Source organism: Podarcis liolepis (genome assembly GCF_965112155.1).
Source record: "Podarcis liolepis genome assembly, chromosome: 7".
NCBI classification, from domain to species: domain Eukaryota; kingdom Metazoa; phylum Chordata; class Lepidosauria; order Squamata; family Lacertidae; genus Podarcis; species Podarcis liolepis.
This window is the reverse complement of record NC_139561.1, coordinates 86,666,221-86,694,030: the sequence shown is the minus strand read 5'-3', so window position 1 is coordinate 86,694,030 and position 27,810 is coordinate 86,666,221. Positions and strand designations below refer to the sequence as shown.

Below are 27,810 nucleotides of genomic sequence, written 5' to 3'. Positions count from 1 at the left end.
AACTCAACCCATCTTCTATTATTAATTAATGCCATCACTGCATGATGAGGACAAAAGAACAGTCCCATGCCCCGAGGCACTTACAGTCTAAAATGTGACACGGGGAAGACCGCAGATGGAAAGGATGCGAAACTGAGGCAGATGTAAACAAGGAATAATAATAATTTATTATTTATACCCCACCCCTCTGGCTGGGTTTCCCCAGCCACTCTGGATGGCTTCCAACAAAATATTAAAATACAATGGTCTGTTAAACATTAAAAGCTTCCCTAAAGAGGGCTGCCTTCAGATGTCTTCTAAAAGTCTGGTAGTTGTTTTTCTAGAACATAGCTGTCTATTCAGTTGCCTGTGCCAGGGGGTTGTGCCAGACGACTTTACTCAAAACAGTAGATTCTGAGGAGGGACTTGGAGGAAGAGACAGAGAGAGGGGGAGAGGGGGGGGGGAGAGAGAAATGGCGTCAGCCAGTCCATTCCGGAAGGCAGTTCCAGAACAGCCAGGGAGAAAGAGAGGAATCGCTTTTAGAGAGGAGGTATTAGGGACGCGGGTGGCGCTGTGGTCTAAACCATAGAACCTAGGACTTGCCGATCAGAAGGTCGGTGGTTCGAATCCCCGCGACGGGGTGAGCTCCCGTTGTTCGGTCCCTGCTCCTGCCAACCTAGCAGTTCGAAAGCACATCAAAGTGCAAGTAGATAAATAGGTACCACTCCAGCGGGAAGGTGAACAGTGTTTCCGTGTGCTGCTCTGGTTCGCCAGAAGCGGCTTAGTCATGCTGGCCACATGACCCGGAAGCTGTATGCCGGCTCCCTCGGCCAGTAAAGCGAGATGAGCGCCGCAACCCCAGAGTCGGTCACGACTGGACCTAACGGTCAGGGGTCCCTTTACCTTTACAGTGGTATCTCGGGTTACGTACGCTTCAGGTTACATACGCTTCAGGTTACAGACTCCGCTAGTGCTTCAGGTTAAGAACTTTGCTTCAGGATGAGAACAGAAATCGTGCGGCGGCGGCACAGCAGCAGCAGGAGGCCCCATTAGCTAAAGTGGTGCTTCAGGTTAAGAACAGTTTCAGGTTAAATACGGACCTCCGGAACGAATTAAGTACTTAACCCGAGGTAGCACTGTATTTTTAAAAAAGATGCTCTCAAGTGAGACTAGCATTATACATTTAAAACAATGAAGCCAATAACTGTGTGATGAGGCCATCTCTCTGCTCAGATTAGAGCCGGCTGGTTGGCTCACATCTCCCACTCATAACCACTGTGCTGCTCTGAGCTTTCCCCTTCCTCCTCCCAGGTGCCACTATGGGTGGACCGGTCAACTCTGCGACGAGTGCATTCTTTTCCCAGGCTGCGTCCATGGCAGCTGCACCGAGCCTTGGAAGTGCGACTGCGAGACCAACTGGGGGGGCATCCTCTGCGACAAAGGTGAGCCCCCCCCCCTACTTGGAGCATGCTCAGTAGAGGCTTGGCTTCTATTGGAAATTGGCCAGTCTGGAATTTTCCCCAAGCTACTCTATGACTCATGTTGAACCCAACCCCTGGGGTTCTTTGCCATTGCTTTTCATGTTCTACTGACAGGGTCCTTTGTTTTAAATTATTTTGTGTTGCGCCTGGAAGTCGGTCACTAAATTTGTCTCCAGTAAGCCTGGCGATGGTAAGCCAGAGAAGGGAGCAGAGTCAGGCCCAAACAAGTAGATACATACATAAATAATTTTATTTGTATGCCGCCTTTGCACAGTTCAAATCATGCTCATGGCAGCTTACAAAATGAAAAAATACCGTATTTTTCGCTCTATAGGACGCACTTTTCCCCTTCAAAAATGAAGGGGAAATGTGTGTGCGTCCTATGGAGCGAAGACACCATAGCCCCGCGACCCTCTCCCGGCTGGAGAGGTGACGCGCGGCTATTGAGGCTCCTGCCATCGCCGCGCGTCACCTCCTCAGCTGGGAGAGCGCGCATGGGGCTAAAGCAGCTCCCCGCGACCCTCTCTCGGCTGGAGAGGTGACGCGCGGCTATGGCAGGAGCCTCTCCGCTGCGCCTTTCCGCTGCTCCCTGACCTGCTCTTTGGGGCTGGTGGTGGGCTTCCCCCCGCCAGCCCCAAAGAGCAGGTCGAAAGGAACCTGAAGCCTGGAGAGCGATAGGGGTCAGTGCACACCGACCCCTCTCGCTCTCCAGGCTTCCAAGGTAGCCGCCTGAACGGCACCTTGTTTTAGAGCGGGAAAACAAGAGGGCGCAAGTTCTCCCCCTCTCTGTGCAGCGCCTCCTGCCGCTTCGCTGAAGGGGCGCTGGGCAGAGAGGGGGAGATTTTTTTTTTCTTGTTCTCCCCCCTCTAAAACAAAGTGCGTCCTATTGTCCGGTGCGTCCTATGGTGCGAAAAATACGGTACGTAACTACAACATAACAAAATTGGTCATAAACAATACATTAAATATTAAATACTCAACCAAACTGAACAATTTCCACATAAACCACAGTAAGATCTATATACTAAAGATACAAAAAACCCCAACAATAAATACTTCTAAGACCCAGAGAGGTCAAGATCCTGCAGCTTCTGCACTGAAGCCACACATTGCGAAGTTTCTATTCCCAGGGATAAGAGAGTCGCCATTTTCTCTGCTGGATGGGCCTCTTCTACTTTTCTTGTACCTCTGATGATACAAGAAGCAGAGGTCCATTTGCTGAGCGGCAAGGTTAAATGGGGGTTTCTTCTCTTTAGTTTTTCTAAACTAAATATGCAACACAGCAGCCAAAGCAGCCAGATATGTGTGTATCCTGAACCTGAAACAGGTACCGTATTTTTCGCTCTATAAGATGCACTTTTCCCCTCCTAAAAAGTAAGGGGAAATGTGTGTGTGTGTTATGGAGCGAATGCAGGCTGCGCAGCTATCCCAGAAGCCAGAACAGCGAGAGGGGTCTCTCCCTCCCTTTAAAGAGCTTCTTGGGAGAAGGCTGCAAGCGCCGCACACACACTCCACGTGGCTCGTGAAAGGGAGCGCTGAGCAGAGCCTGGGATGCATCCCTTTAAAGAATATTTTTTTTCTTGCATTCCCCCTCTAAAAACTAGGTGCGTCTTATGTTCAGGTGCGTCTTATGGAGCAAAAAAATACAGTATATTAAGGAAGAACTGAAGCACGCAGTTGTCATTTTGTTGATAAACAAGCTGGTACTCTCCAGCAATCCTTCATAAGCGTTCTTGATAGCAAGGCCACTGTCAGATATATAGAAGTGCTTTTCATACGTGCCAATAGACTGGGGATACTTATTATCCTAGAATCATAGAATCATAGAGTTGGAAGAGACCACAAGGGCCATCGAGTCCAACCCCCTGCCAAGCAGGAAACACCATCAGAGCACTCCTGACATATGGTTGTCAAGCCTCTGCTTAAAGACCTCCAAAGTAGGAGACTCCACCACACTCCTTGGCAGCAAATTCCACTGTCAAACAGCTCTTACTGTCAGGAAGTTCTTCCTAATGTTTAGGTGGAATCTTCTTTCTTGTAGTTTGGATCCATTGCTCCCTGTCCGCTTCTCTGGAGCAGCAGAAAACAACCTTTCTCCCTCCTCTATGTGACATCCTTTTATATATTTGAACATGGCTATCATATCACCCCTTAACCTCCTCTTCTCCAGGCTAAACATGCCCAGCTCCCTTAGCCGCTCCTCATAAGGCATCGTTTCCAGGCCTTTGACCATTTTGGTTGCCCTCCTCTGGACACGTTCCAGTTTGTCAGTGTCCTTCTTGTACTGTGGTGCCCAGAACTGGACACAGTACTCCAGGTGAGGTCTGACCAGAGCAGAATACAGTGGCACTATTACTTCCCTTGATCTAGATGCTATACTCCTGTTGATGCAGCCCAGAATTGCATTGGCTTTTTTAGCTGCCGCGTCACACTGTTGGCTCATGTCAAGTTATTAGATCAAGCACAGCGATGATGGAAAGTTGCAAACTCTCTGGAGCCAAGGAATCACCTGAGCTTTCCTCCCTGCCCAGATCTGAACTACTGTGGGTCTCACCGTCCGTGCAAAAACGGCGGCACTTGTGCAAACAACGAGCCGAACGAGTACGAGTGCCTTTGTCCCGATGGATTCTACGGCCGGAACTGCGAGGAAGGTGAGCGGCGACTCAAAATGTCGGGCGAGAAAAGCCCCTCCAGGGCAGTCGCCTGCCGGGGTCTCTCCCATAATCCTTGGCAATGCTGTACAGTGTTCAGGGCAGGGACAACTATTTTGGTGTGCTACAGGTATAGCCCTCCCAATGCTTTGGAGTGCAACTCCCATTGGCCGCAGCCGGTCAGGAATGATGGGAGTTGTAGTTCATTTTTAGGGCACCTCATTGGCCCTTTCCCCCCACTTTTTTATTGTTATTAATTGAAGTCCATGATATCATACACAATCTTAAATACATGTACAGTGCTACCTTGGGTTACATACGCTTCAGGTTACATACGCTTCAGCTGTTGCTTGCGAACGCTGTGGCTTGCGAACGTGCATCCCGCACGGATCACATTCGTAACCCGAGCGTCCACTGTACAGTGGTACCTCAGGTTACATACGCTTCAGGTTACATACGCTTCAGGTTACAGACTCCGCTAACCCAGAAATCATGCTTCAGGTTAAGAACTTTGCTTCAGGATAAGAACAGAAATTGGGCTCCGGCGGCGCAGCAGCAGCAGGAGGCCCCACTAGCTAAAGTGCTGCTTCAGGTTAAGAACAGTTTCAGGTTAAGAACGGACCTCCGGAACGAATTAAGTACTTAACCAGATGTAGGTACCACTGTAATTGAATACAATATACAGTGGTACCTCGGGATGCGAACGGGATCCATTCCGGAGCCCCGTTCGGATCCAGAAGCAAACGTAACTAGTGACGGCACGTCTTCACATGTGCTAGCCGCTTTTTTGCCGCTTCTGCGCATGCGCGCGACATCATTTTGAGCGTCTGCGCATGTGCGAGTGGCGAAACCCGGAAGTAAGGCGCTCCGTTACTGGGGAGTAACGCGGAGCACAACTCGAATGTGTTCAACATGAAGCATATTCAACCCGAGGTATACCACTGTAAAGGTAAAGGGACCCCTGACCGTTAGGTCTAGTTGTGACCCACTCTGGGGTTGCGGCGCTCATCTTGCTTTATTGGCCGAGGGAGCCGGCGTACAGCTTCCGGGTCATGTGGCCAGCATGACTAAGCCGCTTCTGGCAAACCAGAGCAGCACACGGAAACGCCGTTTACCTTCCCACCAGAGTGGTACCTATTTATCTACTTGCACTTTGATGTGCTTTCGAACTGCTAGGTTGGCAGAAGCAGGGACCGAGCAACGGGAGCTCACCCTGTCACGGGGAATCGAACCGCCGACCTTCTGATCGGCAAGTCCTCGGCTCTGTGGTTTAACCCACAGCGCCACCCGCGTCCCAGAGACTACCTTACACTGTGTTTAAAACCAAAATCGCACTTGAATAGAAACTTAGGCGGCTTCTCAGGATAATTCCCAGGCGAACAGAGGAACTTCATGAGAGTGGGGGCTTTTTTCCTTTTTAATGCCCAACCTATGGTGGCCATAAGCATGAAGGGGAGGCCAGCTAGTAGACCTTACTGTGGGCTAGCAGCTTTGGGGCAGGCCCATTTGCAAAACAGCCTTGTGCCTTTTCTTTCCCGTGTCTCCCCAATGCCAGCTCTCCTTCCGTTACCCGTTGCCGAATTAACTTGCGCCTCCGCGCTCTGTGCCAACGGTGGAACGTGCCTCAACACCTCACCTGGTTTCCGGTGCGTGTGCCCCCCAGGATGGAGTGGGGAGCTGTGTCAGCACGGTAAGTGGCTTCTAGCTTGGAGGAAATTGAGGAGGTGTTGGGGAGAAAGAGAAGTCAGTGATAATGTTCAGTCCCACACAATGGCTGTTCTCTGCCTCCACGATTGGACTCAGCGATCCTTTTGAGTACCAATTCCTGGAAACCCCAGGAAGGGAGAGGGTCTTGTGTTCGAATCCTGATTGCGGGCTCCGCACAGGCATCTGGTTGGCTGCTGCGAGAACTGAATGCTGGATTAGATGAGCCACCGGTCGGATCCAGCAAACACTTCTTAGGTTTTTTTTTTAATTTTCATTTTTTTACAAATAATATTGTTGATACTTAAACATAATCATTTTTACACAATTGTGGGGTTGCAGACTCCCCCCCCATGGTTTTCAAAGTACTGTATTTTTCCATGTATAAGACTAGGTTTCCCCCCTAAAAAATAATGTCAAAAATTAGGGGGCGTCTTATACTCTGGGCCACCTCCCCCCTTAAATCTGAGTCCTCCAAAATAGGGGGCATCTTATACATGGGAGCGTCTTATAGATGGAAAAATATACCATATGCATCTAATTTCATTTATCCAACTTTGTTTACACCCATTTTTAACCCTTACCAAATTACATTACATGTGTTATAACAATCCTACTAACGTTTTTAGTTGTTTACAGTGCTCCTTAATGTAATCTATAAAATTATGCCATTCTTTATTAAATTTGTTATCACCTTGGTGTCTGATCTTCCCGTTCATTTCTGCCATTTCTGCGTAGTCCATCATGTTTATTATCCAATCTTCTTTAGTTGGAGTTTTCTCTTCCTTCCATCCTTTTCTTAGGTCCTTATGACTCTTCAGTCTCTCTCTCTCTCTCTCTCTCTCTCTCTCTCTCTCTCTCTCTCCCTCCCTCCCTCCCTCCCTCCCTCCCTCTCTCTCTCTCTCTCTCTCTGCCCCTTGCCTCTGTTCTGCCAGGCAAAGTGTCTCCTCTTAGAGCTGTGGGGAACGTCATTTGATTTCCATAGCTCTGTTGTTTAGTCGTTTAGTCATGTCCGACTCTTCGTGACCCCCTGGACCAGAGCACGCCAGGCACTCCTGTCTTCCACTGCCTCCCGCAGTTTGGTCAAACTCATGCTGGTAGCTTCGAGAACACTGTCCCACCATCTCGTCCTCTGTCATCCCCTTCTCCTTGTGCCCTCCATCTTTCCCAACATCAGGGTCTTTTCCAGGGAGTCTTCTCTTCTCATGAGGTGGCCAAAGTCTTGGAGCCTCAGCTTCAGGATCTGTCCTTCCAGTGAGCACTCAGGGCTGATTTCCTTCAGAACGGAGAGGTTTGATCTTCTTGCAGTCCATGGGACTCTCAAGAGTCTCCTCCAGCACCAGAATTCAAAAGCATCAATTCTTCGGCGATCAGCCTTCTTTATGGTCCAGCTCTCACTTCCATACATCACTACTGGGAATACCATAGCTTTTACTATACGGACCTTTGTTGCCAAGGTGATGTCTCTGCTTTTTAAGATGCTGTCTAGGTTTGTCATTGCTTTTCTCCCAAGAAGCAGGCATCTTTTAATTTCGTGGCTGCTGTCACCAATGCGATGTTTGCTTTTACCAATCTTAACAGTCTTAAGGGCATTAAAAAAAATTAAAAATGACGGTGTTTACTTACGAGGAAAGAAATAGAGTGTTAGCACTCTCACTTGCAAACTTTGGGAACAGATGTAAAGTTTTTCAAAGGTGGAAATGCACAAATTTCTGCTTTGGTAAAAGTTTTCGAGGAGGGATGCATATGATGTGTGTGAGCACTCAGCTTTGCAAATTTTAAATCTGAATGGAAAATGCTTATTAAACGTCGATCTTTTACTGGGTTCAGACCGTTTAATTAGATGGGCATGAATTTTAGAAGAATGAGCCTACTTAATCATTTATTCCGCATGCCTAATTTTTATGTGAGTTCAATTTTTCCACCGAGTAGAAAGGGAACCTCAACTGGATGAATAAGTGTTTCCTATTTTCCCTCGCTTTTTCCTTCTTTGGTGTTTTCCTTACTTTTATTTTCTCCTTTAATGAGGTTCAGACTCAAGTTATGCAAAATCCGACTTTGCATCGAGTTAATTTTGCTGATAGATTATGCATTAAAACTCTGCAAATGCCAACGAGATGTTTAAGAAATAAATAAAATAAAAATAAAATGTTGATGTTTCAGACATCAGTATTTGCAGCTAATGGGATGACTTCCTCCCACTTTTGGGGGGGAGTGGAGGACTGATGAGTTTTGGGGACACACATGGATGCTTAAAAATGAGACGCAGTCCAGAGATGTTGTTGTTGTTGTTTAGTCATTTAGTCGTGTCCGACACTTTGTGACCCCCTGGACCAGAGCACGCCAGGCACTCCTGTCTTCCACTGCCTCCCGCAGTTTGGTCAAACTCATGCTGGTAGCTTCGAGAACACTATCCAACCATCTCGTCCTCTGTCGCCCCCTTCTCCTTGTGATCTTTCCCAACATCAGGGTCTTTTCCAGGGAGTCTTCTCTTCTCATGAGGTGGCCCAAAGTATTGGAGCCTCAGCTTCAGGACCTGTCCTTCCAGTGAGCACTCAGGTCTGATTTCCTTATGAATAGATAGGTTTGATCTTCTTGCAGTCCATGGGACTCTCAAGAGTCTCCTCCAGCACCATAATTCAAAAGCATCAATTCTTTGGCGATCAGCCTTCTTTATGGTCCAGCTCTCACTTCCATACATCACTACTGGGAAAACCATAGCTTTTACTATACGGACCTTTGTTGGCAAGGTGATGTCTCTACTGTTTAAGATGCTGTCTAGGTTTGTCATTGAGATAGGCCCCAGAAATTCTAAACTTCATCAAAAATATAGACTACCTTTTAAAGTGCAAAGGAGTCAGAGGTTTTTTGGATTTCAGATTCGGGGAATTGGGCTGCCCAAGGTGTTTCCAAAGGAGACAAAGCAAGACAGCTGAAGTTTGGGAACTTCAAAGCTGTAGTAAATGCTAAACTGGTATTAATTTATTCCAGTAGAATAGCCATGTTTGGGCTATTGTAGCAAAACCAACAAAAAACAAGCCAACTGAGACCTTCCCCCAGCTGATTTGGACTACAATGCCCATCAGCCCCAGTGTGGGATGGGAGTTGTAATTCAGAGCAGCTGGAGGACACGCGATTGGTGATGGCTGGGCTGGACTGATAAGTCTATTGTGACAATACATTGCATGGTTATCTACCGCAGATGCTTCAGTTGAGATTCCTGCATTGCAGGGAGTTGGACTACATCAGGGGTAGGCAAACTAAGGCCCGGGGGCCGGATCTGGCCCAATTGCCTTCTCAATCCAGCCTGTGGATGGTCCGGGAATCAGCGTATTTTTACATGAGTAGAATGTGCTCTTAAAGTGCGTCTCTAGGTTATTTGGGGGCCTGCCTGGTGTTTTCACATGAGTAGAATGTGTGCTTTTATTTAAAATGCATCTCTGGGTTATTTGTGGGGCATAGGAATTCGTTCTCCCCCCCCCAAAAAAAAATAGTCCGGCCCCCCACAAGGTCTGAGGGACGGTGGACCGGCCCACGGCTGAAAAAGGTTGCTGACCCCTGGACTGGATGAGCGTTGGGGTCCCTTCCAACTCTTCTACGATTTATGCATTGAATTCCACATACACACTTTCTGTGTGGTTTCAGTTTCCCCAACGCTGTAACCGTAAGAACCAGAAATCTTTAAAAGCGACATCTCTGTTCTTTTCCTGAGACAAATTAGGTTCAGCTTGCCGTAACTGCTAGCAGAAGTGCAGTTTTGCAAACCGCCGGGCGCTGCGTTAATTCCACGGTCGTTAGATGGCTGTAAAGTTAAGGGATTATTAAGATTTTCCTCTGCCTCTGTTGCCGGATCCTCCTAACCGCAGCGCATTGCTTTGCTGCCCCCTAGAGGTGACCGACTGCCTCTCCCAGCCCTGCAGCCACGGCGGGACTTGCAAGGACCTCCCTGACAGCTTCAAGTGCCTCTGCACTCCTCAGTGGACAGGGAAGACCTGCCAGATCGGTGAGGATTTTTTGCCCTTCGTTGCGTGACGTTCTGTGGTCGCTCCTTCCTCCTTGGGTTACATCACCCCCTCCTACCCTTTTCCCCAGGGCTGTCTTTAGCAGATGCAGGGTGCAAATATCCGCCCAGCGCCCCCAAATTACCACGGATGGGGGGCGGGGAGCTGCGCAATGCCAGCCACATACCGTATTTTTCACTCCATAAGACACACCTGACCATTAGACGAACCTAGTTTTTAGAGGAGGAAAACAAGAAAAAAAAATATTCCGAACGAAACAGTGGATGTATGATTTTTTCTGGTTCATGCTGTGGCCACAGACATGATATGTGATTTGACGGTGAGTTTGGGGCAGCCCAATGCAAAAATCCTGAGAATCCATGTGGATCCGTGGTTTGTAACCACGTTTTTGCGTCATTGTGGCCCCACAAAACAGTGGGTGCATGGTTTTTTTGGTGCAGGCTGTAGCCATGGACGTGCTATGTGATCTGATGGTGAATTTGGGGTTAACCAATGCAAAAATCCTGAGGATCCATGTGCTTTTATCTCCCCCCCCTCCCAGGCAGCCTCCTTTATCACTAGCGTCCCTTATCTCCCACCTGATCGCTTGCCGATCAGCTGATCAGCGGCTTCCTTTCAACACCCCCTTCCCTCTTTCTTAAAAAAAAAAGCACAATCTGTTTCTCGCCCCTGGGCAATTTGGCTCCAGGGACCACGCATTTGCTGTATAAGACGCACAGACATTTCCCCTTACTTTTTAGGAGGAAAAAGGGCGTCTTATGGAGCGAAAAATACGGTAGTTAGTGGGGCGCAGCTTCTATCCTAAGCCTCTGTAGGGATCGCTCTCCTCCCATGGAGGCGTGGGAGGTAGGCTGCACGCCGGCCAGCCATGTGGTTAGGGTTAGGGTGCAGAGAAAGGGGAGGCCACTGGCAAAGCCGTGCAGCTCCCCCACTCACTGGGGTGCCCCTGAGAGGCTCGCGCCCTGGCGCGACGCACTCCTAAGCCCTATGGGAAAGACGGCTCCGCTCTTCCCAACGTTCCACCTCCTTGCCCTTCCAATTGGTCCTGTGTGATTTTCCATTTCTTTCCTGCCCCCAAATCAACACCCCTCTTTCCCTCGCCGCCCCTGCCCTGTTTTCAGCATTCTGGAAGGCTGGGACTTCCTCCTCGGATGTTAGAATGTTTGTGCTCATTCATCTGCTCCACAGTAAAACTGCCACTTAGGGGAGGTGAAAAACCGGGAGCTTTTAACAGGGGCAGGCTTTTGGTAATCTTTTGTAATGTGGCACCCTGTGCAAGGCCAAAATTGGACGCCCCAAATGGATCTTTCCCCATTATGGATCTTTTCAATTTTGCACCCCCTCGACTCGGCCACCCGCACTGCCCTAAATCCTGTGCTGATACCAGGCGCTTTCTGTGTTGGTTTCAGGTTTTTCTCTGTAACTGTGAGGCCAGATACTTGCAAAGTGCTGTAATCTCTTTGGTTTTTCTCCTGAGTTAGCTAGTCTGGAGTCCCTGGGCATGACTTCTGTCCAAGCATGAGGTTCTGAACCCTGACGGGTGCCCTGGTGATTAACTGGTGTGATTTACAGTTGCCACAAAATACACTCTTTTTAGATGGCTGTCAGGTAACTGACATCAGAGCGAGAGGCGAAGGGGAGGCTCCCAGATTCTGCAGGCGAAGGACCCAGCACCAGGGGGAGAAGCAGCTCGGTAGAGGAGGAAGGAAATCAGCGCAACACCAGGGATAAAGGGGGGCAAATGGGGGAAGCGGAGGGAGAGCTCAGGGATTCTTTTCTGGAGATCAGTGAGGAGAGCACAGGCCCTCCACTACCCACGCCCTCCCTGTGCAGAAGACTCCCGCGCAGTGAGAGGAGGAGGCGACTGGGAGTCAGACAGCTTCTATGCTGGAAAAGGTTTAAGAAACACCCACAGACAGATGCTGCTAGCGACTGAGGCAGCCACGCGGAGATGGGCTGTGCAGTCAGAACAGTTTAACCAAGGCAATTAAGCCCCAGAAAGACGGCAGTTTACACACGAGTAACTCATACCCATTACAGTGGCTTTACAAATCAGACCGGGCACATTGCTGGAGGAAGGGTGCGTTTGGGTTTTAGTCACATACTTAGGCTGAACCTCCATTTACAGGAGTATTATATCTCTAGTGGCTGGGTACAACCAGCGAGAGGCAACCCTTAGGCCATTGTGCTTCCTAGAGAAATCTGGCTGATCACTGTTGGAAGCTGTTGATGGTGACCTCAGTGGACCTTGGCTCTGATTTGGCTTGGCCAATTCCCCATGTTCTTGTTTCCAGATGTGAACGAATGCCAGAAGAACCCATGTCTCCACGCGCGTGGGTGCAAAAACCTCATCGGGGGCTATTTCTGTGACTGTCTGGACGGCTGGACTGGAACAAACTGCAATATCAGTAAGGACGGGGGACCCCAGTGGGGTACGACACGCATTCAGAAGTGGGGGCAAAGTAAGCCTTAATCTGGCTGGCGCACTGCAATTTGTACCCGTAGCAAGGAGAAGGGCTGTTACCCAGTGATAAGAACACATCCGCACCTTGGCAAGGCTAGGGGGAGACTGGTGCCTGAGACCTCAGAGAGACCTTTGTCCAATCAGATGAGAGAATAGAGCCCTGGATGGGTGACTGGTGAGACTCTGAACCAGGCAGCTATCTTCCTATAGACATAGAACTGTAAGGCTGTCGTCACGCAGCCCCCGACTTTGGAGGAATGGGGATGCCCCATCACAGTTGGGGAGCAAAAGAGAAGGCAGGTGTTAAAATGGCGGTTTTAAGCAACAGTAGAGGTTTGGCTAAAGCGGGGATGGAGGTGTCGTAAGGTGGATTTGTAGACCAGAAGTTGCCCACTGCTGCTTTCGAGCCAGACAGCTCAGCTGAAAACCGTCCTGGCCTTTTGCAGTCTGGTTGGCTTCCTTCCTGAACATCAGGCACACGACTGAGGGCAGATCCACACCACCGATTTAAAGCACACCCCACACACATTTAAATCCCATGGCCCCCCCACCAAAGAATCAGGGGACTGTAGTTTGTTAAGGGTGCCAGGAATTGTGGCTCTGCGAGGGGAAAACTACAGTTCCCAGAATTTTTTGAGGAAAGCCACACGCTTTAACTCTGCACTGGATGCACTTTCAATGCATAGTGCGGATATGATGTACGGTTTTCTCGTTCCGGCAGACATTTTAAGGTGGTGTTTGGTTTTACGGATAAAATGTTTACTGTTTTATTGGCCTGTTTTCCATAGGTAGTTTTTTATGTACACCGCTGAGAAAGGGGAATAATCAAGGGGTATAGAAATGTCTTAAACCAGTGGTTCCCAATTTAGCGAAGTACTGCGGACCGGCTGTTTTTCGAAAGTCAAGCCATGGACCCCTTTACTTTTGAAAATTCTGATACCGTATTTTTCGCCCCATAGGACGCACTGGCCCATAGGACGCACCTAGTTTTTTTTGGGGGGGGGGGAAATAAATTTTAAAAAAATTATTTATCCACCAGGTGCAGGGCTGGAAGAACCAGGTCGGGGAACAGCGGGAAGGCGCGCTCCGCCTCCCCGCTGTCCCCCGAGCTTGTGGGGCTGGTGATGGGGAGAAGTGCGCTTCTCCCCACCGCCAGCCTCCAAAGCAAGTCGGGGAATAGCCGGGTGGCGGCGCTCCGCCTCCCCACTGTCCCCCAAGCTTGTGGGGCTGGGGAGAAGTGCGCTTCTCCCCACCGCCATCCTCCAAACCAGGTCTCCGCAAGAGGTGGGAGAGGTGCGCGACAGCTTGCAGAGAGCTACGCGAAGCCCAAAGCCTGGGGGGCGCTGAGCTCATTGAGCTCCAGGCTTCGGGGTGCAGGCAGCTCTCCGCAAGCCATGGGAGAGCTGCGCGAAGTCGTGCAGCACTCCCACCTCCTGCGGAGACCTGGTTTGGAGGCTGGAGAGCGAGAGGGGTCGGTGCGCACCGACCCCTCTCGCTCTCCAGGCTTCAGCGAAAGCCTGCATTCACCCCATAGGACGCACACACATTTCCCCTTCATTTTTGGAGGGGAAAAATGTGTCCTATAGGGTGAAAAATACGGTATCTCTATGGTAGTTTTTGTTATGTGAATTGTGCCACAGAACCCTTAAATGGATTATGTGGAAGCACCCACTGGGAACCACTGTCTTAAATAAATAGTGTATTTCTCTCGCGGGAACTGCTTAGAAGTTCAGTGATCACACACCCATTCTCTACTTTACCCCCTTATTCCCAAATAGGAGAAAACTCTTGCCAGAGACGATGTCGCAATGGAGGGACCTGCCAGGTAAGTGTGTGGGTGCTCAGGTCGGATTGAAAGAGAAAATTTTCAAAATCAAGAATTGGGGGCTGCCATTTTAGGGATGCTACCCTGAGAAATCCACCCAACTCTGTGCTGGCAGAGACTTCCCGCCAGGTTATTTTCATCCTCTCAGCCTTGCCGGCTTTCTTGGACCACTGCCCTGCTGCCGCAGAAGCCCACCAGCCAGTAATCACAAAGTTCAAAGGCGGATTTAGCTCTTTGCTAGCAAAAAACACCATCTCCACAGACTGGGCTGAGTGTCAGGCCCAGTTTGGCCCGCCATCTTGATTCAACATGGCGCCCAAACGGAGACACAGATTGCCTCCCCACCAACCCCCCAGGAACCCTTGTGCCGACTTTGGCAACGAGATATCAAGAGACAGCCGAACCTATAGAGAACAGACAGGATGGACAACTTTCCAAAATATATAGTAGATGGGTTGCTTCAGTATAAAGTAGCTTAGGTATTCTAGATCCGTGATATCTGCCAGCCCATGATCTTTCTGTGGGCCTGACGTCTGCCTGGAGGAAGACTTCCACTTGGTAATCCTCACAGAACTCTAGCCCAATGGTTGCCATTAATTTGATTTTGAATTGATTTTAGAATGAATTGATTTTAGAATGCTGTGTTACTTTTATTGTTGTTAGCCGCACTGAGCCTGGCTTCGGCTGGGGAGGGCAGGATATAAATAAAATTTTATTATTATTATAATTATTTGTTCTGGCATGGTGAACCTCTTTGACTGCAGATCTCACAAGCTCAACCCAGCGTGGCCAATGAGCTGGATGACAAGGGTTGTGGTTTAGCAATACTTGGGGGGCCAGTTTCCCTTTGTGCAAGTTCATCTATGAGTTGTCAATTCAATTTCGTTGAATGGGATCCTCTTTAGCCCATTTGCATTATTCCTGCACTGTGGGGAGTTGGTCTGGATGACCCTTGGGTCCCTTCCAACTCAACAACTCAATAATAATAATAATAATAATAATAATAATAATAATAATAATAATAATTAATTTATACCCCGCCCATCTGGCTGGACTTCCCCAGCCACTCTGGGCGGCTTCCAACAAAGTTTTAAAATACAGTGGTCTGTTAAACATTAAAAGCTTCCCTAAAGAGGGCTGCCTTCAGATGTCTTCTAAAAGTCTGGTAGTCGTCGTTCTCTTTTACATCTTGTGGAAGGGTGTTCCACAGGGCAGGTGCCACTACCGAGAAGGCCCTCTGCCTGGTTCCCTGTAACTTGGCTTCTCTGAGAGCCAGTGTGGTGTAGTGGTTAAGAGCGGTAGTCTCGTAATCTGGGGAACCGGGTTCGCGTCTCCGCTCCTCCACATGCAGCTGCTGGGTGACCTTGGGCCAGTCACACTTCTTTGAAATCTCTCAGCCCCACTCACCTCACAGAGTGTTTGTTGTGGGGGAGGAAGGGAAAGGAGAATGTTAGCCGCTTTGAGACTCCTTAAAGGGAGTGAAAGGCGGGATATCCAAATTCTTCTTCTGGGCGCTGGACCTCCATGTCTGGGCAGAATGATGGAGGTGGAGATGCTCCTTCAGGTATACTGGGCCTTTGAGGCCGTTTAGGGCTTTAAAGGTCAGCTCCAACACTTTGAATTGTGCTCAGAAACGTACTGGGAGCCAATGTAGGTCTTTCAAGACTGGTGTTATGTGGTCTTGGCGGCCGCTCCCAGTCACCAGTCCAGCTGCCGCATTCTGGATTAGTTGTAGTTTCTGGGTCACCTTCAAAGGTAGCCCCACATAGAGCGCATTGCAGTAGTCCAAGTGGGAGATAACTAGAGCATGCACCACTCTGGCGAGACAGTCTGCAGGCAGATAGGGTCTCAGCCTACGTACCAGATGGAGCTGGTAAACAGCTGCCCTGGACACAGAATGGACCTGCGCCTCCATGGACAGCTGTGAGTCCAAAATGACTCCCAGGCTGCGCACCTGGTCCTTCAGGGGCACAGTAACCCCATTCAGGACCAGGGAGTCCTCCACACCCGCCCACCTCCTGTCCCCCCAAAACAGTACTTCTGTCTTGTCAGGATTCAACCTCAGTCTGTTAGCTGCCATCTGTTATGACTCCACGATTCCTATGCCCCTTCCTGTGTTCCACAATTCCCCTCCCTACGCAACTCGACGATTCTCTAACGCCAGTTCCTGCCTCTTTCCTCCTCCTCCTCCTCCTCCTCTCTGTTCCCAACAGGTGAAAGGCGGAAGGCACCTCTGCACCTGCCGGGAGGGCTACACAGGCGCAGAGTGCGAGACAGAGCTGAGCTCCTGTGGTGGCGCCCCCTGCCAGCACGGAGGGCAATGCCAGGAGATGGAAAACAAGACCTTTCTTTGCAACTGCCCTCCCGGGCTTAGTGGCAGCCGCTGCGAGGTACTGAATGAATTTTATTATTAGGGTCACAGACCAGTTCCGGCTCACTTACAATATCAGGAAAATCATAAAACACAACAGGAATCCATTGAATTGCAATTGGGTATAACAGAGACAGTACAGTTATAGCGGCAGTTAAAAATGTATGTTAAATCTTGATCACTAAAATATAATCTAAAGTTGACATTTAAAACCTTTAATGCTGTATTGTTTTTAACTCGATTGGAAGCTGCCCAGAGTGGCTGGGGAAGCTCAGCCAGATGGGCAGGGTATAAATAAATTGTTGTTGTTGTTATTATTATTATTATTATTATTATTATTATTATCACCATTTTGGTAGTACAGCTTGTTCCCTATGTTTTAAGGCAGTCGCACAGAATTTGGCCACCCTTAGCGTGATCTCTAGATCCTTGTCCTCTACCAGGAGTTTTAGACATTGAAGTTCGGACCCATTTGGAGATTTTTGTATAAGAGGAGTGATAAAGAAGGACACTGACAAACTGGAACGTGTCCAGAGGAGGGCAACCAAAATGGTCAAAGGCCTGGAAACGATGCCTTATGAGGAACGGCTAAGGGAGCTGGGCATGTTTAGCCTGGAGAAGAGGAGGTTAAGGGGTGATATGATAGCCATGTTCAAATATATAAAAGGATGTCACATAGAGGAGGGAGAAAGGTTGTTTTCTGTTGCTCCAGAGAAGCGGACACGGAGCAATGGATCCAAACTACAAGAAAGAAGATTCCACCTAAACATTAGGAAGAACTTCCTGACAGTAAGAGCTGTTCGACAGTGGAATTTGCTGCCAAGGAGTGTGGTGGAGTCTCCTCCTTTGGAGGTCTTTAAGCAGAGGCTTGGCAACCATATGTCAGGAGTGCTCTGATGGTGTTTCCTGCTTGGCAGGGGGTTGGACTCGATGGCCCTTGTGGTCTCTTCCAACTCTATGATTCTATGATTCTATGAAATACCCAGCGTATATCCCCGTAGAAATGGCAGCGTAACAAGAGATGAGAGACAGTTTCTACCTCCATCAAACCGCAGGGGCAGACTCGTTCCACGTATGGTTTACCCTCGAATCTGCCCTGCAATAAGGCAGATGGCAGCACATTGGTCGCTGCAAGGTACCGGTAATTGTCCCCTGCTCCTGGGGTGTCTGGGGCTTCTGTGGGGCAAGGTCAAAGCACCCAAGCTAAAGCTCTTCAGTTCCTAAAAGGATCACAGGGCAAGGGTGTCGAGACAGTGCTGCGCTGATCTTTTTCATTAATCTGGGTGTTGTTTTTCGTGAAGCCTCAAACGCTGAGCGTGATCCCCTGTGCCTTCATAGAATTGCAGAGATGGAAGGGACCCCAAGGGTCATCTAGTCTAACCCCCTGCAATACAGGGATCTCAGCTAGACTGTCCATGGCAGATGGCCACCTGTAATGTGTATGGGTTGCTGGTGCGTAAGTTGCCGCCTCTCCAGGCTTTGTTGCCTTGCTAAACCTTTCTGTCTGGACAGCCCTTCACTTCGTGGCTGCCTCAGTCGCTAGCAGAATCCGTCAGTGGGCGTTTCTTAAATCTTTTCCAGCATAAAAGTTGTTTGACACCCAGTCTCCTCCTACTCTCTCTGCGCGGAAGTCTTCTGCGCAGGGTGGGCGTGGGTAGCGGAGGACCCGTGCTCTCCCCACTGGTGTCCGGTGAAGAGTCCTGGAGCCCTCTCGCCGATTCCCCCACCAGCCCCTCTATATCCCTGGTGTTGCGCTGATTTGCTTCCCCATCTGCGGAGCTTCCTCTCTCCCTGCTGGGCCCTTCTCCAGCATCATTTGAGAGCCTTCCCTCCGCCTCTAGCTCCGATGTCAGTTCCCTGACATGACCCAACCTCTGCTTAAAAGCTCCAAGGAAAGAGAATCCATCACCTCCCGAGGGAGCCTGCTGTCTAACAGCTCTTGCTGTCAGAAAGTTCTTCCTGATGTTTACTCTGAATTTCCTTTCTTGTGGTTGGAATCCATTGGTTCAGGTCCTACCTGCCAGAGCAGTGGAAAACACATCTTCCATGTGAAAGCCCTTCGGATTGAAATGGCCGTAACAACAACAACAACAACAACAACAACAACAACAACAACAACAACAACAACAACAACAACAACAATAATACAGTGGTATCTCGGGTAACATACGCTTCAGATTACATACGCTTCAGGTTACAGACTCCGCTAACCCAGAAATAGTACCTCAGGTTAAGAACTTTGCTTCAGGATGAGAACAGAAATCGTGCTCCGGTGGCGCGGCATCAGGGGGAGGCCCCATTAGCTAAAGTGGTGCTTCAGGTTAAGAACAGTTTCAGGTTAAGAATGGACCTCCAGAACGAATTAAGTATTTAACCTGAGGTACCATTGTAATAATACAGTCATACCTCGGGTTACAGACGCTTCAGGTTGTGCGTTTTCGGGTTGCGCACCGCGCCGAACCCGGAAGTACCAGAATGGTTTACTTCCGGGTTTCGACGCTCGCGCATGTGCAGAAGTGCTAAATCGCACTTTGCTCATGCGCAGAAGCACCGAATCACGACCCGCACGTGCACAGATGCAGCTCTGTGGGTTGCGAACGTGCCTCCCGCACGGCTCACGTTCACAACCCGAGCGTCCACTGTAATAATAATAATAATGATAATAATAATAATAATAATACAGTGGTACCTCAGGTTAAGTACTTAATTCGTTCCGGAGGTCCATATTTAACCTGAATGTTCTTAACCTGAAGCACCACTTTAGCTAATGGGGCCTCCTGCTGCTGCCGTGCCGCCGGAGCCCAATTTCTGTTCTTATCCTGAAGCAAAGTTCTTAACCTGAAGCACTATTTCTGGCTTAGCGGAGTCTTTAACCTGAAGCCTATCTAACCTGAATCGTATGTAACCTGAGGTACCACTGTAATAATATTTTTACTGTTTATACCCCGCCCACCTGACTGGGTTTCCCCAGCTACTCTGGGCGGCTTCCAACATATATAAAAGCGTAATAAAACATCAAACATTAAACAACTTCCCTGTATATCATATCACCTCTCCGTCTTCTCCAGGCTAAACAGTCCCAGCTTCCTCATAAGGCTTGCTTTCCAGAACCTATGTTTTCGTGCAGCGCATTCACAAAGTTGAATATGTTATGCCAAATGCATGCAGATGCGCTCAGTTTGAGTGACGTATGCATCGCAGAATGTTGCCTGGGCAAATTGTGCCTTTTCAAGGGGGGGGGGGGGGAGAGAAGAGTAGAGTCCAGATGGTCGTCTTTACAACCACCTCCGGCGATCTGGAACATTTTTGCCCCACCCGGTTGCAGCCCCCTCTCCACCCCTCCGCAACCAATTTGTGACCTTGTTGTTTGGATCCGGCAGGTCTTTGTGGATCCCTGCTCCTCGAACCCATGTCCCGACAACGCTTCCTGCGTGGGCAGCGAGGGCAGCTACGTCTGCTCTTGCCCCGAAGGCGCTGCTTGCCGGCAGCTGCGAGAGGCCTGCCTGGACGGCGTGTGCCAAGGTAGGTGCCAGAAGCTGCTGGCGGGGCCCAAGGTAACGCTGTCAGAGTGCTATAGGGGAGTTCAACAATGGCTGCCACTTGTATACACACCCCTCTCTCTGTCCTCTGAACAAGCACTGTCCGGGTTCAAGGGCACATTCCAGCCCGATGAAGGTTGCAAAGTGAGGCTGGTGAGGGGCAGGCCTGGGGAAAGCCCTGAGGGGCCGCATAGAGAAGCCCGGAGGGCCACGTTGAACCCACAAGCAAAGTGTCGAAGAGCGAGCCAGCAGTAAATCACACCATTCGAAGTTGGAGTTAACCGTTTATTAGCCAAAAAACCAACGATCTGCACAGCCTTGGTTGAGTGTCAGGCCTAAGGAGCACAGCAACTCGCCCTGGTAGGTTTAGGCCCATGAATCAGTTGCCAAGGCTGAAAGGCCCTGCCGTCCCACAGCAGGCTATGTCCCCTCCTCTCCAAGCAAAAGGAGACGGCGTATTTCATGCCTCTTGTGCGTTTTCGCACAAGAGACCAGGCAGGAGGGAAGCTTGTTGAAGCAGGAGTATAGCCTTACTGGAGTTCACCGATTGGGTCTGCGTTGCTACGGGGCAGGAGGAAGGAAGTCAAATGACACCGAGGTTAGTTCAAAGAAATAGTTTATTCTGCTCTCCGGATAGCAGAAGGCACTTGCGTGGTGAGTCCACAGCAAGTCCAAAGAAATCAGAGATTACAGGCAATATATACCGTATTTTTCGCTCTATAACACGCACCCGACCATAACACACACATAGTTTTTAGAGGAGGAAAAGAAGAAAAAAAATATTCTAAACGAAACGGTGGATGTATGATTTTTGTGGTTCATGCTGTGGCCACAGACATGTGATCTGACAGTGAGTTTGGAGTAGCCCAATGCAAAAATCCTGAGGATCCATGTGGATCCATGCTTTGTAACCACGTTTTTGCACCACTGCGGCCCCAGGCAACAGTGGGTGCGTGATTTTTTTTGGTGCAAGCTGTAGCCATGGACATGCTATGTGATCTGATTGTGAATTTGGGGTGACCCAGTGCAAAAATCCTGAGGATCTATGTGGATCCGTGCTTTGTAACCAGGCTCTCTGTCCCTCTCTCCTCCCCACTCAGCGGCTCTTCTCCCACTTTAGCCACGAGGAGGGAAGGAAGGGGAGCCATGGATCCTCTGCTCACGACTGCAGCAGATCCCCCCGCCACCCGTAGGCATTCCCTCCATAACACGCACAGACATTTCCCCTTACTTTCTAGGAGGAAAAAAGTGAGTGTTATGGAGCAAAAAATACGGTATATCCTCCAGGCACCCTCTCCCTCCTTCCCCAGGACTCCAACCATGTCAGCCTATGTACGCAGGTTGACATCACATATGTTTTTGCTCTGGTACTCTTAACCATAAAAGGGTATTCCTTCCTGTACTTCTGACCATAAAAGGATCTTCCTCTTCCTACTCTTATCTTGGAGGAAGAGGTCGTCATCTCCGAGAACACGCTCTGGCGTTGTTCCCGGACTTAGGTCTGTGCGTCTTTTGTGGTCAGGACATAAGATAAGGCACAGACATGTCTTCTCTGTTCTACTGGTACAGTCAAGGTCATTCCTTGCCGTGACTGATAAAGGAGAGAGTTTGTTTATACAGCTGTGTCCTTGTTATGCATTTGCTCAACAGCTCAAGTTTTATGCATTTTAGAGTGCTCTCTTGGAGAAACAAGAAAAGGGGGGGGGTTGAGTCAGTTTGACTGCACAGAAACCCATTCCTTCAGGAGGGGGTGGGACTTTCTGGTTTCCTCACCAGCCTTGCCGATCTCTGCCTCTTGGCCCTGCTCCTCTCCAGCCTCTGCTTCTGGACTGCTCTCTGCCACAGACTCTTCCAGCTCACTAAGCCCCGTTTCCTCTTCAGGCGATTATGGGAGTTGTAGTCCAGCAAAACATCTTTCCCATCCCTGGAGAGGCCAAGGACTGAACTTTGGGCCTCCTGCTCTGCTTACAGAGCCCTGGGGTGATTTGAGACCACCTTCCTCAACCCGGAGCCCTCTAGACTACAACTCCCATCAGCCACGCTGCCTGACCGAGGATGATGGGAGTGGTAGTCCGAAAGACCAGGTTGGGAATGCCTTTTTTTTGTTTCCCAAGGCCTCATTCATCCTCCTCTCCCTTCCAGGTGCCGCCAACACAACAATCCTCTATGTGCTGCTGCCGCTGGCTGCCCTGCTCGTCCTGGCGGTCCCCACCTTGGTCCTCCTGGCGCTGTGGATCCACCGCAAATCCCGGGGGACTCCTCCAGCCGCACCGGAACCCGCCACCAACAACAGCCTGCAGCCCGACGCCGTCCACCTGATCCGCAACTTCACCCACGGTGACGCCGAGCAGGGGCCCGGGGAGGAGGAGGCCACGGGCAAGGCGGGGCGACCCCCAGGAACGCGCCCGGCCTGCGGGCTCCCAAAGACAGACATCTCCAACGAGGAGAGGGCCAAACTGAACCGGCTGAACGCCGCCCCAGCCTTGCCAAGGCCTCTGCTCTGACCCAGCGGGAGAGGGGACGGTGTTTCAGCTGTGTGCAAAAAAATTAAAAAGGCGGAGAGGGGAATTGGACCCGCAGAGGAGGACTCCGTCAGCACTGTGATCAGGGGCTAAAGAGCCCAGTGGCACTGCCCCCCCAAAAAAGTGGGGTGTGCGACCCCCAAAGCACCTTCCTGACCAATCAAGCCTTTCGTAGTAGCAGTCCGTCCACACTTGCCCAGCGCTGCTGTATTTCTGACTTGGAAAAGATGCCAGGGTTCCTGTCTGCCTTTCACTTTAGGGCAGCGAGGAGCAGCTTCTGTGAAACACGTGTGCTGGCAGGCGGAAGCCCAACAGGTTGGGTCACCGGATGACGACCCCACTCCTTAAAGGGGGATCGGTTGGGGAGATTAGTTCTCTGGATGCGAGGAAAGCCGTCCCTCCAAACTTTAGTCTGGCAAAGGCAACATGGAAGCCGGGAGGATTTTGGCTCCGCTGCCGGACTTTTCTCAGAGAGTCCAGGTTGGCCGGAGGACAATGAAAAGTCACCTTGCCTTGCTTCTGCTTCCGAAGGGGTTAAAGGGCTGTGTGTGTCTAATTTGAATGGAGAGAAGGGATTGGAGGAGCTGGGCCGCGCCCATCTGGACCTAGCCACCGATTGGCTACATGGTCCGGAAAGCAACATTATGGAGTGCAGGGGGGCCAGGGCGGAAGATTGCCTTGTGGCCAAGCGTTGCTGACAACTGCCGGCCGTTTTGCCACGAGGGAAAACAGGAAATGCCAGCCCTTGCTTCCTCCTCTTCCTGAGGGGACTGGAGGAGGACCAGGGAAGGCAGCAGGGGAGAAGAATGGAGACCCCCGAAAAGCAGGCAGAGGGGGCTGGTGTTGACAAAAAGCGCAGGAAGCAGCGAGTGCCACACTCCTTGGAGGGCTGGATCTGCCACCCATCACAGCCTGCCGCCTGAGGCAACTGCCTCATCGAGCGTCATGATGGGCCGGCCCTGCTGGGAGGGGGGGCAAATGTGCCAAGGAGAACCCCGTCGAAGGCCCTACACCCCCACCAACTGTATCGGCCATCTCTTGTCACGGGGCATCAAAGCTAAGACCTCCCTTCCTGGGTCAGATCAGAGGTCATCTTTTCTTCCTATAAGAGCCTGTCAGGTGACTCAGAGGATGCTCCTGTGGGGGTGGGCGCACTGGATGTTTTAAGCCAGGGATGGGGGAACCTGTAGTCCTCTGGGTGTTACTGGACTACAACTCCCATCCGCTCCAGCCAGTGTGGCCGTTGGTCAGGGATGATGGGGGCTGTAGTCTAGTGAACGTCTGGAAGGCCCAGATTTAGTCCATCATGGTTAAGAGTCATTTGGTGCAAGACTTTCCGTCCTCGAGAATTTTCCTAGCCTCCGGAAGCAGCAGCTGGTTAGTTCTGGGTACAGTGGTGCCTCGCAAGACGAAATTAATCCGTTCCGCAAGCCTCTTCGTCTAGCGGTTTTTTCGTCTTGCGAAGCGACCCTATTAGCGGCTTAGCGGATTAGCGCTATTAGCGGTTTAGCGGCTATTAAAGGCTTAGCGGCTATTAAAGGCTTAGTGGATTAGCGGCTAAAAGGCTATTAGCGGCTTAGAAAAAGGGGGGGAAAGCGGAAAAAAATCGGAACACTTGCAAGACGTTTTCGTCTTGTGAAGCAGCTCAAAAATGGAAAACCCTTTCGTCTAGCGGGTTTTCCGTCTTGCGAGGCATTCGTCTTGCGGGGCACCACTGTATAGATATCTAGCGCCTTGACACCTGCTTCTGCTGCCTGGCCAGCTCCACAGCCATGAAGGGGAAGGTCCGGTGGTCTAAACCAGGGGTCAGCAACCTTTTTCAGCCGTGGGCCAGTCCACTGTCCCTCAGACCATGTGGTGGGCCGGACTATATTTTTTTTGGGGGGGGGAGAACGAATTCCTATGCCCCACAAATAACCCAGAGATGCATTTTTAATAAAAGCACACATTTTACTCATGTAAAAACACCAGGCAGGCCCCCAAATAACCCAGAGATGCATTTTAAATAAAAGGACACATTCTACTCATGTAAAAACCACGCTGATCCCTGGACCATCCGCGGGCCGGATTGAGAAGGCAGTTGGGCCATATGTTTGGGCCTTAGTTTGCCTACCCTGGTCTAAACTGAGACTAAAAACTTAATCTCCAAATGAGCTGGGGTGTTGGTCCTAATGCATGATGGGGTGTAGAAGCCACTCCACATTAGGAGATGCCCGCTGTGGTTTCTGTTGCAGAAGATGATGTAAGTTTGCACAGTTGCGGAGGGGAAAACTAGGGCCAGCTCTACCATTAATCTGAGCGAGCAGCTGCCTCAGGTGGCAGTTAGCAAGGGGTGGCAGCAGTTTCTCCACACAAACACACCCCAATACTCAACTCCCCTAAACTAGCTGACTCGTCACCTCCTAAGCTAGCTTGATCACCTTCAGATGTGGTGGAAGATGCCAACCTAGTGTTGAAATCAGAGTCGCCCGTTGGTCTGGTTGTATTCTGTACGCAGAACAAGGCAACGCCATCTTGCCATTTGCCTCTGGCTGTGCTGGTCCCAAGGGCTAAACGTGCAGCGAGGTCCGAGTCCAGTCCGAGGTCAAGGGTGCGGTATGGAGGCTGTCCATCAAAGCTGAAGCGGGGTCCAAGGCGGGGAGTCGGGTGGGGTCAGGAACTCTGGCAGAAGAGCAGGACAGGGTGCAGGCAGGAACACGCTACCAACAATGTTGCTCCTGCAACTTGGGACTGGGGCTGGCTGGCTTTTATCTGCCCCAAGGCATAGGGCGGCCCCGATCCTCTGGTGACTCGCCTCTCCTGGCCTGGAGGTGAGCACTCCTCCTGCAGGAACTTAGTTCCCTCCGCCTCTCTGCCCTGAGCCTCTGCAGCTCAGGAGAGGCTGGAGGGTTACCGGACCCAGAGGCAACCTCAGCTTCCCCTGACGGGGCTGAGAGTGGAGCACCGGCAGGCAATGGGTCCTCCATCACCTCAGGAGCCAGAGCAGACTCAGCTGGTGCCTGCACCTGAGGATCCCGCACAGGTGAGGACCCTTCAGGCTCAGGCCCCAGCCCCGGCCCAGCTGGTTCTGGAGGCGGGGAATCCTGTGCAGGCTGGGATCCCTCAGGTTCAGCCTCCGAGTCCGAATCCCAGGCCATCACACTGGCAGCATAGTGTCATGGGCAGGCTCCGGGGAAAGGCCTTGTCTTTTCCCTCCACCCTGGGGTATCTTATTGTTCCCAGTTGCGACTTTCTGGCAAATAGCCTGTTTGAGTCTGATTCAGAAAAACTGGACCCCTTTGTCTCCTTATCTGCCTCCGAGGCGGCTCAGTTGCTAACCACTCCTTTGTGAAACCATCCCGGTTTCCGTAGTCCTGCGAACTGCATACCCCAAGTTGTGCTTGGTGCTTCCAAGGAGATGTTGAATCGTTGGTTACAGCAGGCTTCACCAACCTGGTGCCCTCTGGATATTTTGGACTACAACTCCCATCAGCCATTGCATGCTCTTTCAAACGAGATGAGGAAAACCTCTGGATTATCTTTCTCTTTGAATTCGGGGAAACGCTTGAGATCAGTTTATTGAAGAACAAACAAGTTTTAAATATACAGTGGTACCTCGGGTTAAGTACTTAATTCATTCTGGAGGTCCCTTCTTAACCTGAAACTGTTCTTAACCTGAAGCACCACTTTAGGTAATGGGTCCTCCTGCTGCTGCCACGCCACCGGAGCACGATTTCTGTTCTCATCCTGAAGCAAAGTTCTTAACCCGGAGTAATATTTCTGGGTTAGCGGAGTCTGTAACCTGAAGCGTATGTAACCCAAGGGACCACTGTATTCAGAACGGTTTCTCAAATTTGCACCCTTAACTAGATGTGGCACAGAAATGAGGAGACTGGAACTGGCAGCTAATCATCATCATCATCAATTTTATTTATACCCCACCCTCCCAGGCCAGAGCTGGGCTCAGGGTGGCTAACACCAGTAAAATTACAGTAAAAACATAATAGGGGAAAAAACACCAATTTAAAATACAGGTTAAAATGCAATTTAAAATGCAGGCTCACTTTAAAAGTACCCCATAGATCAAAACCATAAGAGGAGGGAAGACATAAGGGTCAGACTGAGTACAAACCAAAGGCCAGGCGGAACAGCTCTGTCTTGCAGGCCCTGCGGAAAGATGTCAAGTCCTGCAGGGCCCTAGTCTCATGGGACAGAGCATTCCACCAAGTTGGGGCCAGTACTGAAAAGACCCTGGCCCTAGCTGGGGAAAACCAAAATAATACATTATACATGCTCAATGTATCCTTGTCAAACCATTACCTAGTGCACATTTAACTTCCAGCATAAATAGGGAACTGAAGTATCTGGTGAAAGAGCAACGTCCCAAAAACTATACAGGAGGCAGCAACGTTAGCTGACCAAATTAATGAAATTAGAGACAGGGGCTGATGGGAGTCGTAGTCCAGTAGTCCAATACAGGGGCTGATGGGAATCGTAGTCCAATACACAGGGTGACGAAGATCACATATGCTCATTGCCACAGATCCCCCACAGTCCCCTTCCTTAAAATCATATAAGGTTGGAAGGGACCCCAAGAGTCCAACCCCCTGCAGGGCAGGAAATCTTTTGCCCAACGTGGGGCTCGAACCCACAAAAATGCGATTTAAGAGTCCCGCGCTGTATCGACTGACTTATCCAGAGTTTGTTGGGCGTATCTGGACCAAAGTCCGCCAGCTGCCGACCCAAATCGAGGACTGACTCTCCCTCCTTCCCTACTGGGCAGAGTATGCGTTATTCCTATTGCCATTAATAAGAATAATCCATTACTCTGAATCAGAAAGAACTTGTACAGATTTGAAAAAGGGGAGGAACAATGGGTGGGAGGCTAACAGTATCCCCAACCCCAGCTGGGAGTGGGCTGAATGTATTTAAATTGTAATATACTGTAAAGATGACTTTATAGCTTTTTGTTGTTGATCTTCTGGTTACTTTTAAGATGATAATTGATGATTATTTTGTACTGGGGCACAGTTGAAGAAACCCGAGTAAATACTTTTATTTGCCTCATTTATTGCCTTGGGAGAAAATTCATTTCCTGGCTTGGGGTGGTCTGTCCCAGAACGGTTCCGATTGTCATCGCAGATATTACGACATCCAAATCACTTGACCAGAGGGCAGCCTTTAAACAGGGGAGTCTACTGGCTCCCTGTGTCACTAGAGTCTGCCATTTTAGGGGGTGAAACTTAATTTTTGCAAATTTCTTCAGTGAGGT

The 27,810-nt window shown here is 50.1% G+C and overlaps 1 protein-coding gene across 1 annotated transcript in view; it reads left to right on the top strand.

The window, feature by feature from the left end:
• Window positions 1–23,711, top strand: part of LOC310711103 (uncharacterized protein) — a gene marked incomplete at its 5' end in the record, with an annotated part of 59,580 nt that extends 35,869 nt beyond the window's left edge. The window contains 9 exons of the mRNA XM_083512575.1: window positions 1,292–1,422; window positions 3,993–4,112; window positions 5,668–5,802; window positions 9,706–9,819; window positions 12,133–12,246; window positions 14,081–14,127; window positions 16,341–16,517; window positions 19,879–20,020; window positions 22,180–23,711. Of these exons, the coding sequence (XP_083368701.1) occupies window positions 1,292–1,422; window positions 3,993–4,112; window positions 5,668–5,802; window positions 9,706–9,819; window positions 12,133–12,246; window positions 14,081–14,127; window positions 16,341–16,517; window positions 19,879–20,020; window positions 22,180–22,541 (1,342 nt within the window). The 3' untranslated portion in view covers window positions 22,542–23,711. The remainder of the gene's footprint in view (window positions 1–1,291; window positions 1,423–3,992; window positions 4,113–5,667; window positions 5,803–9,705; window positions 9,820–12,132; window positions 12,247–14,080; window positions 14,128–16,340; window positions 16,518–19,878; window positions 20,021–22,179) is intronic.
• Between the last annotated feature and the right edge of the window lie 4,099 nt (window positions 23,712–27,810).